At 36.1% G+C, this 14,285-nt stretch overlaps 2 protein-coding genes across 2 annotated transcripts; one reads left to right on the top strand and one right to left on the bottom strand.

Moving 5' to 3' along the window:
• Nucleotides 1-559: 559 nt before the first annotated feature.
• Nucleotides 560-7,630, top strand: LOC116020350 (SNF1-related protein kinase catalytic subunit alpha KIN10-like). Its single transcript, XM_031260828.1, has 11 exons — nt 560-786; nt 2,750-2,943; nt 3,351-3,535; nt 3,619-3,801; nt 3,933-4,064; nt 4,343-4,528; nt 5,181-5,270; nt 5,349-5,432; nt 5,733-5,870; nt 6,119-6,361; nt 6,871-7,630. The coding sequence occupies exons 2-11, from the start codon at nt 2,754-2,756 to the stop codon at nt 6,982-6,984; spliced, it is 1,545 nt and encodes a 514-aa protein (XP_031116688.1). The 5' UTR covers nt 560-786; nt 2,750-2,753; the 3' UTR covers nt 6,985-7,630.
• Nucleotides 7,631-9,312: 1,682 nt separating this feature from the next.
• On the bottom strand, nt 9,313-10,684 carry LOC116020442 (ethylene-responsive transcription factor ERN1-like). The gene has a single exon (XM_031260914.1). It carries the CDS (start codon nt 10,682-10,684, stop codon nt 9,539-9,541), a length of 1,146 nt encoding a protein of 381 aa, XP_031116774.1. The 3' UTR covers nt 9,313-9,538.
• Between the last annotated feature and the right edge of the window lie 3,601 nt (nt 10,685-14,285).

Genomic DNA, 14,285 nt, shown 5'->3' with positions numbered 1-14,285 from the left:
CATGCATTGCACGGAATGAATTTGCAAAATATCATTTCAAATAGAATTTAAGGTCAATTCACATGTTATATCACTATAATATTTAGCACGTTAATTAATATTTTTTATTGACGTATTGAGTAAATTTACTCGTTCTTAGTGTTGGTGACGTGGTGCATTAAATAAAATTACTCGTTCTTAGTGATGGTGGCGCGGTGCATTAAGTAAAATTAAAGTCAATTTACACGTTAGATCACTATAATATTTAGCACGTTAATTAATATTTTTTATTGACGTATTGAGTAAATTTACTCGTTCTTAGTGTTGGTGACGCGGTGCATTAAATAAAATTACTCGTTCTTAGTGATGGTGGTGCGGTGCATTAAGTAATATTACTCGTTCTTACTGTTGGTGACGTGGATCCGACAATTTTTAACATGGTAACCCAACACGAAAAACAATCATGGTACAATCTCCGAAACAAAGGGCACAAGTGAGTAAAGCGCAAGGTGACATTTGTGAATAGCTTTGTTAGAATATAGGAATATAGGATTAAATAATCATAAGATCTGCAAATACGAGGGCATAATTTAACGATACACAGAAAGCACTCAACTCATTTCTGCTGCCCAGCCACATTCTCCGCATTGTTGGAGGTTCACTCTTACAACGTGCGCTCTCTCGAACTCCCCTATCTCTCTCTCTCTCCCCCTAGTATACTCCGTAAGAAGAATATATAGGAGAGGAGTATATACATTTCGCGGAATTCTCTTCTCTCTCGAGCTCGCTGCCGCTCGTTTCGTCTCGGTGAGTTTCCCGATTCCTTTGTGTGTATGTGGATGTAACTGCATGGATGGTAGGCGTGCATGCCCTAGAATTGTTCAGTATTGTGGAAAAGTTGCAATCATCTTGTTTGTTTCGAAATCCTTCAGATCTGTTGTTTAGTTGCTAGGGTTGCTGTCTGTAAACGCGGTGGTAACAGGAGCTTGACCGATTTGGTTTGTTTTCGGTAAATTTTTATTTTTTTTGTTTGCTTTTTGAAGTATACAGCAATAAAGCAATCGGTGGTGCAATAAGATGCGCGCTATTTTGTGAATTTTTCGAGAAGGAAATTAGGATTTCTGTTCAATTTGGCTTGGCGTTGAATTTTTCGATAAAAATGATATTCCAATTTGATTAATCTGGAGTTATTATTTTTATAAAAGGCAAAAGAGATTTTTATTGTTTTGTTTTAGGATTTTTGAACAGAAGATTGATGAACGTAGCTTTTGAGGTAGGCTAAGAATGAAAGTGATCCGATTAGTAGCATTCGGAAATTTTGTAGCTGAAACTTCTCTGATGCATAGAAATGGGATGCGGTTATTAGATAGGGGTTATAGAAGCATACTTTCTCACCAAAAATGAAAAAGGATATTAGATTCCAAGCAACAGAGTTGTTCAAATCTACTACTCTGTCCTTTGTTTAATGGGGCAGGCACTTCCTAAGAACAAAAACTCTTCCCCTATGAGCTAGAAGAAGAGTGAACACTAATTTTTTCTTCTATAGATTTTCTTTGGAGAAGCCTTTTGTAGATTTCTGCTTGGCTTGTTGATTATAAATGTTTCAGCAGTGAAAGCTGGAGCATCCAGATTCCTGATGTTATTTTTCTCTTCACTGTGCTACATAAAAAGGTGTTGATGCCAAACTTAGCAATTATTGGGGGAGTGAAATTATACTGAAGTCAATGGAGTTGCAATGATATAACTTTTTGTTATTGAGCAATGTCACAATAACATTTATCCTATAAAAAGGTGTTGACGCCAAACTTAGCAATTATTGTAGGGAGTGAAATTATACTGAAGTCAATGGAGTTGCAATTTAACTTTTTGTTATTGAGCAGTGTCACAATAACATTTATCCTATACCAGCTTCCTTGACTGCCATGTGCTTTGCAGCCTACTTTGTTGGTAAAACTTATTTTGTATTGGTATAGTTGCAATGCTGTTGAACTGCAAGTGTCATGTGCCACCAAACTTAATAGCCTTTCTTTTCACTTCTGAATTGCCACAGATATTGTGATATGCCACGGTAGACAATCATTAACTCTATTTATTTTTTTTCCTTTTTTCTCGGTTCCTTTTCTATTTAACGTGATCTGTCGTATCTGCTGAGACGGTAAATATGTGCATTGAAGATCACCCATTATAAAGTAAAAGATTTTTTCCAAAAGATTGAATATTCACTTCTTGTGCATATCCTTTGGATACTTTTTCATACAGTCTATACAGAGCTTTGACAATTCTATAGGAATAATTTTTGGCTATGATTCTAAATGATGAGTCTAAGCAGTTTGGTACACAAAATGAATTTTGAATGAATAGGAATCCTATTCCATAAGGAATGGAATAGGCAAGGAATAGAATTCCTATTCTATTCCATTGTTTGGTTCGTCGAGGGAATAGACTTTAGGAATTGTATATTTGTATTCTAGTGCTTAGTTGAATTAAGGAATAGAAATGTGATAAGCAGTCAAAATGACTTACCAAACAATGTGATAAGAATTGTATTATAAGCCTATTCCTCGGAATGCTTTTCCATTCCAGACCTTTTCTGTGAACCAAACGGGGAAGTGGCAAAGAACTCACTTATATTACTATATAAATTAGACTGTATTGGGCCTAAAAGCTGAATCGGGATATGATTCATGTATCTTTCTTATGTTCAAAGTGTTTATAAAGTAAATAGGCATCATTTATTCTACTTTGGTTCTTACCTAGCTCTCTTTTACAGGAGAATGGATGGATCAAGTGCCCAAGGTGGTGGTAATGTGGACTCGTTCCTGAGGAACTATAAGCTTGGGAAAACTCTTGGCATTGGGTCCTTTGGTAAAGTTAAAATAGCTGAACATGCATTGACAGGGCACAAAGTTGCTGTCAAGATTCTTAATCGTCGAAAGATAAAAAATATGGAAATGGAAGAAAAAGGTACTGCTATTTACTTTAATTTCTCATTATCTGTTACACATTCAAATTATGGCCCAGTTCTAACGTAATTTACGGAACTGCTTTTTGCACTGGCCACTTTATTATTGATTTCATGCTAATTCAATGCAAAGCTTTATTCTCATCCTACTGTCCATTGAGCTGTTTGCCTTTTCAAATTTGATTTGCCTCTAAGGAACTATATTCCCAAGGGCGTTTAGTGACTTAACTGAACTCGCTTTCATTTTTATAACCTCTGCCGCTTTGGGTCATCCTTAGCTTGTTCTAGTTCTGCTTTATTTATTTATTTATTTATTTATTTATTAAATAGCTCTCTGTTTCAGACACTTTTTCTTTGTTATAATAGCTACCATCTTAGTTAATATGGGTATGCTCTTGATTTTTTACAGTTAGAAGGGAAATCAAAATTCTGAGATTGTTCATGCATCCTCATATCATACGGCTTTATGAGGTCATAGAGACACCATCAGATATCTATGTTGTGATGGAGTATGTGAAATCAGGTGAGCTGTTTGATTACATTGTAGAGAAGGGCCGTTTGCAGGAGGATGAAGCTCGCAAATTCTTTCAACAGGTAAGGTACTTGGTTTTTGTTGATTTTCATGAATATTTACTTTATTTCACAAATTAATGGGTCATTGATTTTCTGAAAAGCAGATCATTTCTGGAGTGGAGTACTGCCACAGGAATATGGTGGTCCATAGAGACCTTAAGCCTGAGAACCTGCTTTTGGATTCCAAATGTAATGTGAAGATTGCTGATTTTGGTTTGAGTAACATCATGCGTGATGGTCATTTCTTGAAGACAAGCTGTGGAAGCCCAAACTATGCTGCTCCAGAGGTACTGAATCACTGAGCATTTGATTTTGGGATATTTTACTTATCAAAAGAGAAAAAATTCTCCAGATTAGGGGTTGGAAATTTGTAAGTGGAATATGTTCTAATTGTTACAGTTTGTATCCTTTTTTCTAGGTTATATCTGGAAAGTTGTATGCTGGCCCTGAGGTAGATGTATGGAGCTGTGGTGTTATTTTGTATGCTCTTCTCTGTGGTACTCTTCCATTTGATGATGAAAATATCCCTAACCTTTTTAAGAAAATAAAGGTAAACTTTATAATTAAAGTTTTGGATCTAATATACTATTTCAGTTGTTACTCTCTTTCTGATTGTAGTGTATTGATGAAATCTATGGGATAACCCTATCAAATGCTTACTGTTAAAATATTGTAGTGATGCCCAATCTTTATTTTTGCAAGCACCTGAAATGTAATGAGCTCAATTTGAGTGATATTGTCTCTGGGAAGAAGTTTCTATTCTACTTTTTTTTTTTTTTTTTTTTATTGGGAATGCTTTCTTTCGCTTCATTCAAATTCATTCTTTAGGGTGGGATATACACTCTTCCCAGTCATTTATCAGCTACTGCGAGGGATTTGATACCAAAGATGCTTATAGTTGACCCGATGAAGCGAGTTACTATTCCTGAGATTCGCATGCACCCTTGGTTTCAAGCTCATCTGCCACGCTATTTAGCTGTTCCTCCTCCAGATACAATGCAACAGGCAAAAAAGGTAAGTTGAAACTATGTCAGTCACTTTAAGTTATATTATAACTGTGGCACTGCTACTCCTTTCTTTGAAGTGTATGTGTAAAATTTTGCTCATTGTATTAATGGCTGAGATATGCAAGTTTTGTTTTTAAATGGCATTGTGAGAAGTCTTCAAATTTTCCCACTCGGTCAATTAAATGAAATTCAGTGTTGCTGGTGTATCTTTGGTGACCTGGCCTATCATTTATTATTTCTATTCTTTAAAGTTCCTCACAATTCCCTCCTTCCCTTGGTGCTGGCTGTCTCTACGGGAAAGGGTGAAGAAACATTAGTACTAAGCACCAGTGATTTGTGTTCCGTGTAAAAATGATGGATGTACAAAAATGAGTCTTGAGAGGAGACCTGGTGTAGAGGTTTAGTTTGTAAACAGTGGAGCAGATTTTTAGATACAAATAATAGCTAGGTAGACTAGATGCTTCCATTTTTCTTCCATGATGCTTGGTATTTGTGTAATTGTTTCTCTTTGCCCTTTCTCTGGTTTCTGCATTATTCATGTTTCTCTTGTACTCCAATGACTTTATAGCTTCAAGTTTCATACTTTCATCCTATTGCTTTGGATGTGTGTACGTGTAGAATTTGTCTTGGTGAAAGTTGACTGAATTATTTGATTGTAGATTGATGAAGAAATACTTCAAGAAGTGATTAAGATGGGATTCGAAAGAAACACTATCATTGAGTCTCTACGAAATAGAGTTCAAAATGAGGTAACTTTGATTTGTTGTATACCTATTTTTGTTTTTTGTGGACTTAAAATTTTGACATGTTTTCTGCATGTGCTTCAGGGAACTGTTGCTTACTATCTGCTACTTGACAACCGCTTTCGCGCTTCCAGTGGCTACCTGGGTGCTGAATTTCAGGAGTCAGTGGTGCGTTGGTTTTGCTTATAATACATATTAGATGAATTTTGTTTGTTTGTTTCTTAGTTTTTGGAACTAGAGGAGTGGCTGAGTGGGGGTGGGTGGTGCAGTGGGCTCTGTATGATTGATGCTTCTGCTTCAGCTGTGCAATTGGGTCTGGCCTTCTCTTGTCTGAATTTTTGATATGCTTGATGGGCTTAATAACATTTGAGCCTGAGTCAATACTGTTAATATTATTTGGTTCGAAATTCGATGCCTTGCTGTGTTCTTTCTCACATCTATATTTAGATGTTGTATGTGCTTTTGTAGGAATATGGTTTCAACCAAATGAACTCAAACGATTTTGTGGCGTTCCCTTCTGGGCAACGCTTCCCTGGGACTATGGATTATCAACCAGTTGGTGCAAGACAGTTTCTAGTTGAAAGGAAATGGGCTCTTGGGCTCCAGGTTAGTTGGTTGAATTCCTTGGCAACCTAACCTATTCACTTTATTGGAATGTAAAAGGAGTAGTTTTGTCATCATATCAAAAGCAAGGGTTGGATTTGAGTAGATTGCACCCTACATGTACAACCTTGCAGCCTAGATGGTTCTTCTCATTCCTATTTCAGTTGTATATGTTGTGATTGATAAAAAATTAATTTTGATATTTATTATTAAGAAAAATTATTGATTTTGAATTTTGATTCTTTTGATAGTCCCGAGCTCATCCACGTGAAATAATGACTGAAGTTCTTAAAGCCCTACAAGAGCTAAATGTGTGTTGGAAAAAAATTGGGCATTACAACATGAAATGCCGGTGGATTCCCAGCATACCTGGTCAGCATGAAGGTTCGGTGAACAATTCAATGCACAATAATAATTTCTTTGAAGATGAATCTACTATCATAGAAAATCATGGCATTTCTAGAGCAACGAATGTGGTCAAATTTGAAGTTCAGGTAATAAAATTTCTATTGTATCATGTGTGTTTGATTAATTTGTGTAGTTTCCATAACTGTTCTATGTTGTAGCTATTCCCTGTTGTGGGGAAGAGTTGGTGGGTGCAAGGGTATGAATATACTTCACTCGATATTGGTGCTGAATTAGACTCACTAGGACTGAGTATCTTTTAGAAAGCTTAGAATAGTATATAACTGTGTTTCAATTGAAACACAGATTATATAATAGGTTCTGTTTCTGATATGGTGCCAAGCCTAATTCACTTAAATGGATGCAAGAATTACAAAAAGGGAATTTGGAATTTTAGAGAATACAACACTGTAAACAATGCGCTTATGATCATAGAAGAGATTTCATTATATTCAAGCCAATAGCTACTATCAATTGAAGTGATTACATGGAAAGTGTCTTGCATTGAACACATTATCTCATTTAGTATATCCGTGAAAAAAAAAAGTGGTTCTAAGAATTGGTCCTGATTTGTTGAGTATTGTGAATACTTTTACAGCTCTACAAAACCCGTGACAATAAGTACCTATTGGACCTGCAAAAGGTTCAGGGGCCACAGCTTCTCTTCCTGGATCTTTGTGCTGCTTTCCTTGCTCAGCTTAGAGTGCTGTGAAGACAGGCTGAGAATATAAACATGTGGTGGTGGAGGTGGAGGTGGAGGATATCATTAATGCTGTACATAATTGCAATTAACAGCTCCTTATTTTCTGTTTCCCTTTAACTTTTACATTCAGTCAGCATAACGGTGACAGTCTAAACGACTAAACCTGATTTTCTTTCTCTTTTATCTGAATTGTGCCACCCTGATATTCAGAGGTGAGTATGGTGCCAAGCCAATATTTTTGTCCGACTCGCTAGGAGTTGTGGCTTTTGCCCAAATTGCTTTTCATTTCCAACTATGATAGTCCTTGGTGTTATCGGCAGTTTGCTTTGCTTGTCTAACTATGTAGAGACTAAAACTAAGGGCTTACATGGCAGCTGCACCCCCCGAAAACCGCCAAGACTATCCTTCTATGCTGCTATTATATGGCCTAAAAACAGCACTTGACAAAGTGTAGTTATTGTTAATACTGGTTGATTTTATGCTCTTTCTACATGTGATGAATAGAAAGAAGATTTAGAATGATTGTTGTAATACAAGTTTAGTAGTCTTAAGTTAACATGATCGTAGGTTGTCAAGGTCAAGGTTTATTTTTTTCTTTGAAGACAGAGGTTGTCAACATTTAAAACTGCTAAAGCATTCTTCTCTGCTGGCTTTATGATTTGACTACCAGATTAGGGGTAAATATGTTCAATTTATATTAACACAAACGTTGATATGTCTGCAATTCTGCATTACAACTATGACTACTTGACCAGCTAATTATTAAAATGACGATATTTACTACAACACTCAATCTTTACTCAAACTTTCTAAGGTTTCAAAGAAATTTTGGAACAGGAAAACTCAATGAATGGGTTTTTATCAAATGAGGGTTTTATTTATTTATTTTTTTTTTTTGAGTTCTTTCTTCATTGGAGTTTTTTGCAGGTTAGGGTGGGCCCCTTTGGAAAAGGTTACTGCACCTCACGCACGCGTGGGGCACAGTTTTTGCGCCCGCCGTATAATTTTATTTTATTTTATTTTTCAGTTTTGTTGTTTTGTTTTGTTTTTTCCTTTTATTTTTTTTTCTTCCACCTCTGTTTTCTCTTTCCTAATTATATTTACAAAAATTCTTCACAAATCACACTAAAGTTTAACTATTGAGGAAGACCTAAGAGCATTCCATAGTTTGGTTTTTGCACAAATTTTAAGATGTCAAGTAGGAGAAAATGAAAGAAGGAAAAAAAAACAAGAAAAATTAGTTTTCAAGAAAAAAAAAAAAAAAGAAAGAAAAAGCTATGTTAATATGCTCGCTCACGCTCATGACTGGGTGCTTCAGGTGTGCTTCACGCACACTAGAGGAATCAATTATTATTATTATTTTTTAGGTGGGTCCACTTTTCTTTAAAAAATCAAGTTCTCATACAAACACCCATTTCCTTCTTTCTCCTTTCCCTCTCTCCTCCACATAAGTATTACGACTTGCAAAAATCAATTCAAAATCCTCTATTTAGGATGCTTTAAGTAATGTTTTACAGCCAAAGATCTTGTGGTCAAGCATCATAGCTGTGGCCCTCCCAAGTGAGAGGTCACAGGTTCGATGACTCTTTGTGCTTCAGTAGATTGAGAAAGTATGTATAAACAGATACTTAAAAAAAAAAAGTAATGTTTTACACTCTTATATTTTTTCTGTTTGGTGTGTCATTGTTTAATCAGACAATTAGATTTATTTTTAATTAGTGGTGAAGTCTCTCATCTCTTCCTTTTGGTATAAAAATTCATGAATTAATACTTAATTTAGTTCTCGATTATAGTAATTTTGTTTATTTAGTTATAAATGACTTTTTTTTTTTTACTTAATTATGTCATTAATTTTGATATTTTATCAAGTCTTCAGATAACTTAATAATTTCATTTCTATTAATACTTAATTTTATCCTTGATTATAGTAATTTTATTCAAAATAATATTTAATTATAATAATTTTATACAAATTAATTCTTGACTGTAATGATTTTTCTCAATTTAACCTTTATTTTAACATTTGAAAAAATCACTATAGTCAAGACTAAATTTGATATTAACTAATTAACTCAAAAATTCATTCATTTCGAGCAGTTTTCTTTCTTTTCTAAATTTGTCTGTTTGTTTGTTTTTTGTTTTGTTTTTTTAATTTTATTATTTTTATAAATTTATTTACTTAAATTAGAGCATATCCGATAGAATTTGTAATTGTTATGGAGAAACCGTGGACAACCCGAAGAAACTTGAAAGCGACCTGACCTTGACATATTCCATTTACAAAAGAAGAAAAATGATACTTACTCCCAAAAAATAAAAAATTCATGATCAACGATAGAAGAGACAAGAAATTCCAACATAATTTCATTAGATTGAAGCATGGAGATCAAATTCAAATCAGGATTGCAAAAGCAAAAACAAATGCTACAGTCAAAACATGTGAGGAAGGTAACATGCGACTCCATTAATGGAGGACGAAACCCTTCTCTGCGTAAACACAATGGAAATTTAGTACCTATAGTTAAAAGCACCGAAGATAATTAAAAATGATAGGTTTCGCAGTTTAAGTAACAAAGCATATTGGTGGAAGATCAATGGAGCTCCATATGGAGGATTCGTTGTCGAAAGCGGTTGAGGAAGAAGAAGAAGAAGAGGAAGAAGATGCATTATCTCCTGTTTCTTCTTCCTTCTTCTCAACAACAATCTCTTCCTTTTCTTCATCCTTCTTCATCTCCTCCTTTTCTCTGCTCATTTTGCATGCGTTTCTGAGCCTGGAGAGTTGATCGGACCTTTCGCGCCCGGATTTGAGCTTCAGCTTTAAGCATTCTGTGATGCCATTGAAGGCGTAGAGAGACGCTGAAAATTTTCTCTCATAGTTCATCCTCTTCATCGTCTCGCTAATCATAGATAGCTCTTCCCCTTCGCTAATCATCGCCTGCTGATGCTCCATAGATTCTGAAATCTCCTCCGCCATCTGAAATGGCGAAAAGTAGCACGATCCGATTTCATCGACGAACTGAAAATCTACAACCCTAAGATCATCGGTGTTTTCTTCCTCGATCTCCTCCTCTTCCTCTGGTTCATCATGAATTTGAACTGCAGAATTTTGACTCTCATAGTTAAACCCTTGTTCTGTGGCTCCAGAACTGTTAACAGTCTCTGTTAAATTGCACGATTCGAGGCTGATTTCTGGGATGATCATGGAGCTATCAGCGGTGCAATCATCAGGATCATTGAGATAATCAGTGAAGTGTGATTCAGAAAACTCAGCTGCCTCATCCTCCTGCACCTGATTCACCTGCTGAAAACAGGCAGGAGCAGAAGAGGGAGCACCATTCCCAGCTAAGGAATTGTTTCTCGCTTTCAGCCTGGTAAGAAGCAGGTTCGTGATCTTTGATGGCAGAGCCGGGGCTGAAGAAGACGATGAGGAGCACGGCCAGAAATTGGTGCGCGTGTTGGCTCCGCGCAGCAAACAGGCCGCCTCATCATAAGCCCTTGCAGCCTCCTCAGCTGTGTCAAAGGTCCCTAACCACACCCTAATCTTCTGAATGGTATCCTTAATCTCAGCCACCCATCTCCCTGATGGCCTTTGTCTCACCCCCACGAATCTCTTCCGCGCCCTCCTACCGCCCCCCAACGCTGCTGCATCCTCCCATGCTGCAACATTCCCTTCCTCCAAACCTTCACTACCCTTTCTCTTCCTAGCCATTCTATCTGTAATGATCTTTCTCGCGGTTCTCGGGGATGATCTGAGAGTGTTTTCTAGCTTATGCTTTTACTGCTAAGCTGATATGCACACAACACATATATATAGCTAGAGAGGGGAGATCATGTCAAAGGGCATATCAGACTAATTATAGCTGACAAAAGAAAAGGTAACATACAATTTGCTCATTTTCCATCTCTTCATTGATACATATGGAGGGCTCTTATGCATAATATAAAGATATTGTTTTCAGTGTGGTGTGTAAATATACTATTTGTATTGTTTTCTGGCCTACTCTTCCATTTTCATTATTTTAAGATTCTGTCTTCTTTGGCATGAAATGTTTCCTCTTTCTTATTTTCTTATACAACTTGTCTCTTATTACTGTTATATGTGCAATAATTAATTCAAGATCATGTCACCTATCACTAGTTTTTTAAGTGATTTTTTTAATCTTGAAGGTGGAAAAACCTTGAAATCATCACAGCATGAAAATGACTTCTTCATCCGTCCATTTTCACTGCATCACAGTTTCAAGTGAAATTTGCAGCTGCAAATTTTTACTGCTGTCACTAATACAATCTTACAGGGTGGGCAATATGGTTTGTGTTTCTGCATCTTGCATACAGCATTTGAGACTAATCCGGTTTCGGCCTCAGCCACTCCTGCAGATGACTCTTATTCGGGAAAAAGGCTTAACTGGGGACAGTTGGCTTGGTAATCACAAGTTTCAAGTTCGACTTTTCGTGAGAACTGTTTATTAGCCTTTTTTATTTGAACCGTTTAGCAATAGACAGTATAGGTTGGTTTATCTCGTTGTTGCAGGCTAATGTCACCAAGCGGGTTTTACCCAGAATGCACCTTCGGGTAGCAACTGCTGATTTTCCCGTAAATCGAAGGGAAAAGGCTAAACCCATAACTCTTTAACATGGCGCACCGCCACAAGTGTTGATTTTCCAACCTTGCAATTATATTATCAGTCCACCTACCAATCCTTTTTCAATCTTATCTTGGTGACACTTCCTTTCACTAGATAAAACTGTATAAAAGCTGTTTCCAGTTTTCACCTCTCTGTGGGGGGTGTAAAACTGTTTGGATGTCACTCTCACCTTGTGCACAGAAAGGTCAATTGCAGAGCATTGTATTTTTAACCATAGTAAAAGAGAAAAAAACAAGAGATTAAAATGCATATGTTTCCATTTGTCAGTGGTGATGAAGGACAAGGAAAACGATTTCTTCAAAGCGGCGCAACAGTGAGCATAGATTGCCCTCTACTCTCTGCTTGACAGCAACAAATACTATTAACAATTTCTTCCATTCTTTCACCTCTGAAACTTCCTATGGATTCTTGATCTAGAGAAGTATGTTATTCATACATATGCGACTGTTCAGCCTCAGCATATCACACAAAACAAGTCACCTGTTTTGGACAACTCCAACCAAGTTAGTAGAGCTGGTTTCAAGTTCAATTCGCAATGGGAGTGACCTATTGACCTTATTGGTTTAAGTTGGTCCACAACCTTGATTGGTTTACTTTATGGTCCTTCACTAACTAGGGTCGGGCTTACCCTGTGCACACTCTGGAATAGTGGCTATATGTATCTCTTGTCACCCAAAAAAAAAACTACTTACTAGGTTCTTAGATGTGTTGTTACAAATCCAAGCTCTAACACCGTCACAAAAGCTAAGTTTGACTCGGAATCTTAAATATTGGTCCAGATTTTCATTAGTAACTTATGTGGAACAATATTTGCCGTTTTTTGGTTAGGTCACGAGGCGTCCTGAGTAGGCTCTAACTGAATGAGACACCTTTAAGCCTGTATCATACTTAGACTAATTCATGTTCGCACCAGGTCGGGCCAATTAAGGTCAAAGTGCTGGATTGATTTTTCCAAACAAGAGAGGGTTCGAATTCCTGATCTCTCTTAAGAGACAAGAGTGTACGGTTACTCACGTCAACCAAGATGATTAGAACGATATTTGCCGTTTTAAGAAGGGTTTTGAAGGAATATGCTAGGTTAACTCAGATCATGCCTTTGATGATATTCACGTACGAGGAAATGCAGACACAAAGGGAAATCACAATATATAAAGTGTAGGACACCAACCACAACAAGAAGTACATGTCTCTGTCTTCCATGTTTTATCTGCTGGTGTTATTCATTTGATTCTCTTGTAACGCAGCCGTAAGCACAACTCTGCTGCTGTCTGATTAGTTCAAAGAATAGAAAATGTCAATGCCCACTCTTCCTTCGCCACCTGGACACTCAGCATTGATCCATTAGTCTCATTCAGCGTGGCGTATTTCAGCTGCATATATCAAAAGATTCCAACTTTCCCATTTTCAAATCATACCCTAGGTCATACTCAGGGTAATATATGTGGGTAATAAGAAGCAGACTGAAAAAGTCTTGAGCTCCATCCCAAGTGTTTATAGCAATGCCCTTGAGAGACTTGTTTTGAATGGAATTAATGAAAGTTTAGTTAAATTCGTCCCATCTTACAAGATGTGAATATCAATGCAATATGTAAAAGGAAAAAAATCTTGACCCAAACTCACATATAATAGCAATGCCCTAAAAAGAGTTGCATCTCGTAGGATGCAAACACCTATGTAATTTCGAAAAGAAAACCCAACCCATATACAACAATGCCCTTAAGATAATTGCTCCAAATGAAACTCAGACTAAATTAACACCATCTTATTAATCACGGATACTAGTATGGTGTACAATAATAATAATAATAATAATGTTTGGAAAAGAGTGACCAATAAATGAAACATAATTCTTGTAGCTGAATGATCACAAATTCAATTATTACATAGTAACATGGTTTATTTAAGGCTGTCCCAAGTCTTCAACCCATCAATTGTATCCATTTGCAAGATGATTTGGCATGCTGCTATATAGATTTTTTTTTTTTTATTTTTTTATTATCCTATGTGTTTAGCAAGCTTGCTAAGTACATAAAAGACTATCATTGTGTACTTTAACAGGCAGCTTTTGCTGCCATTGGACAACAAAAGCTGCCATAAAACTTCTTTTTTTTATTATTATTATTATTATTATTATTATTATTATATAAAATGAAAGTGAGACTCATTTTTGAAAGTAAGAGAAATTTACAGGAATATAGAACAAATAATAGAGAATTTGTAAATTTGATGATGTGAAAGTGAAATCCATTGCAAAAAGTGAGAGAAATTTATTACGTTAAGATAGCCTAATGTACCCTTCTTTACTCGTCAATCAAAAAAAGAAAAAGAAAAAACTCTTTTAGGTCACAAATAAGATTGTTACGCAAGACAGTGACTTAAGGAGTTAAGGTTCATATTAGATTTTGGTGACAGTACCATGTCAACAAGAAGAGAATCTTGGTTTGTTAATCCCAGCCAAAATGACAAAAGATTCACACTTAAAATCACACAATCATGAGTTCGAATCCTTGCCTCTTAGTTTGAACCAGGCAATTATGAATAACCTTGATATACTTCTTTGTGATTCTTTGTCACCTAAGATCACAAGTTAAAATTTACTTACACAAAAAAAAGTTGTGAAGTTTCCTTGTCATCTAATAAAAAAAAAAAAAAAAAAAAAAAAAA

Source organism: Ipomoea triloba, chromosome 5 (genome assembly GCF_003576645.1).
Source record: "Ipomoea triloba cultivar NCNSP0323 chromosome 5, ASM357664v1".
Taxonomy (NCBI): Eukaryota; Viridiplantae; Streptophyta; class Magnoliopsida; order Solanales; family Convolvulaceae; genus Ipomoea; species Ipomoea triloba.
The sequence above is the reverse complement of the archived record's forward strand: the minus strand, read 5'-3'. Positions and strand labels throughout refer to the sequence as shown.

Excerpts from the sequence above, each read along its gene's own strand:
- LOC116020442 (XM_031260914.1), bottom strand. The coding sequence starts at position 10,684 with ATGGCTAGGAAGAGAAAGGGTAGTGAAGGTTTGGAGGAAGGGAATGTT.
- LOC116020350 (XM_031260828.1), top strand. The coding sequence starts at position 2,754 with ATGGATGGATCAAGTGCCCAAGGTGGTGGTAATGTGGACTCGTTCCTG. Across the intron at positions 3,802-3,932 it reads CAAACTATGCTGCTCCAGAG|GTTATATCTGGAAAGTTGTA; the intron begins GTACTGAATCAC and ends CCTTTTTTCTAG. Across the intron at positions 4,065-4,342 it reads ACCTTTTTAAGAAAATAAAG|GGTGGGATATACACTCTTCC; the intron begins GTAAACTTTATA and ends TTCATTCTTTAG.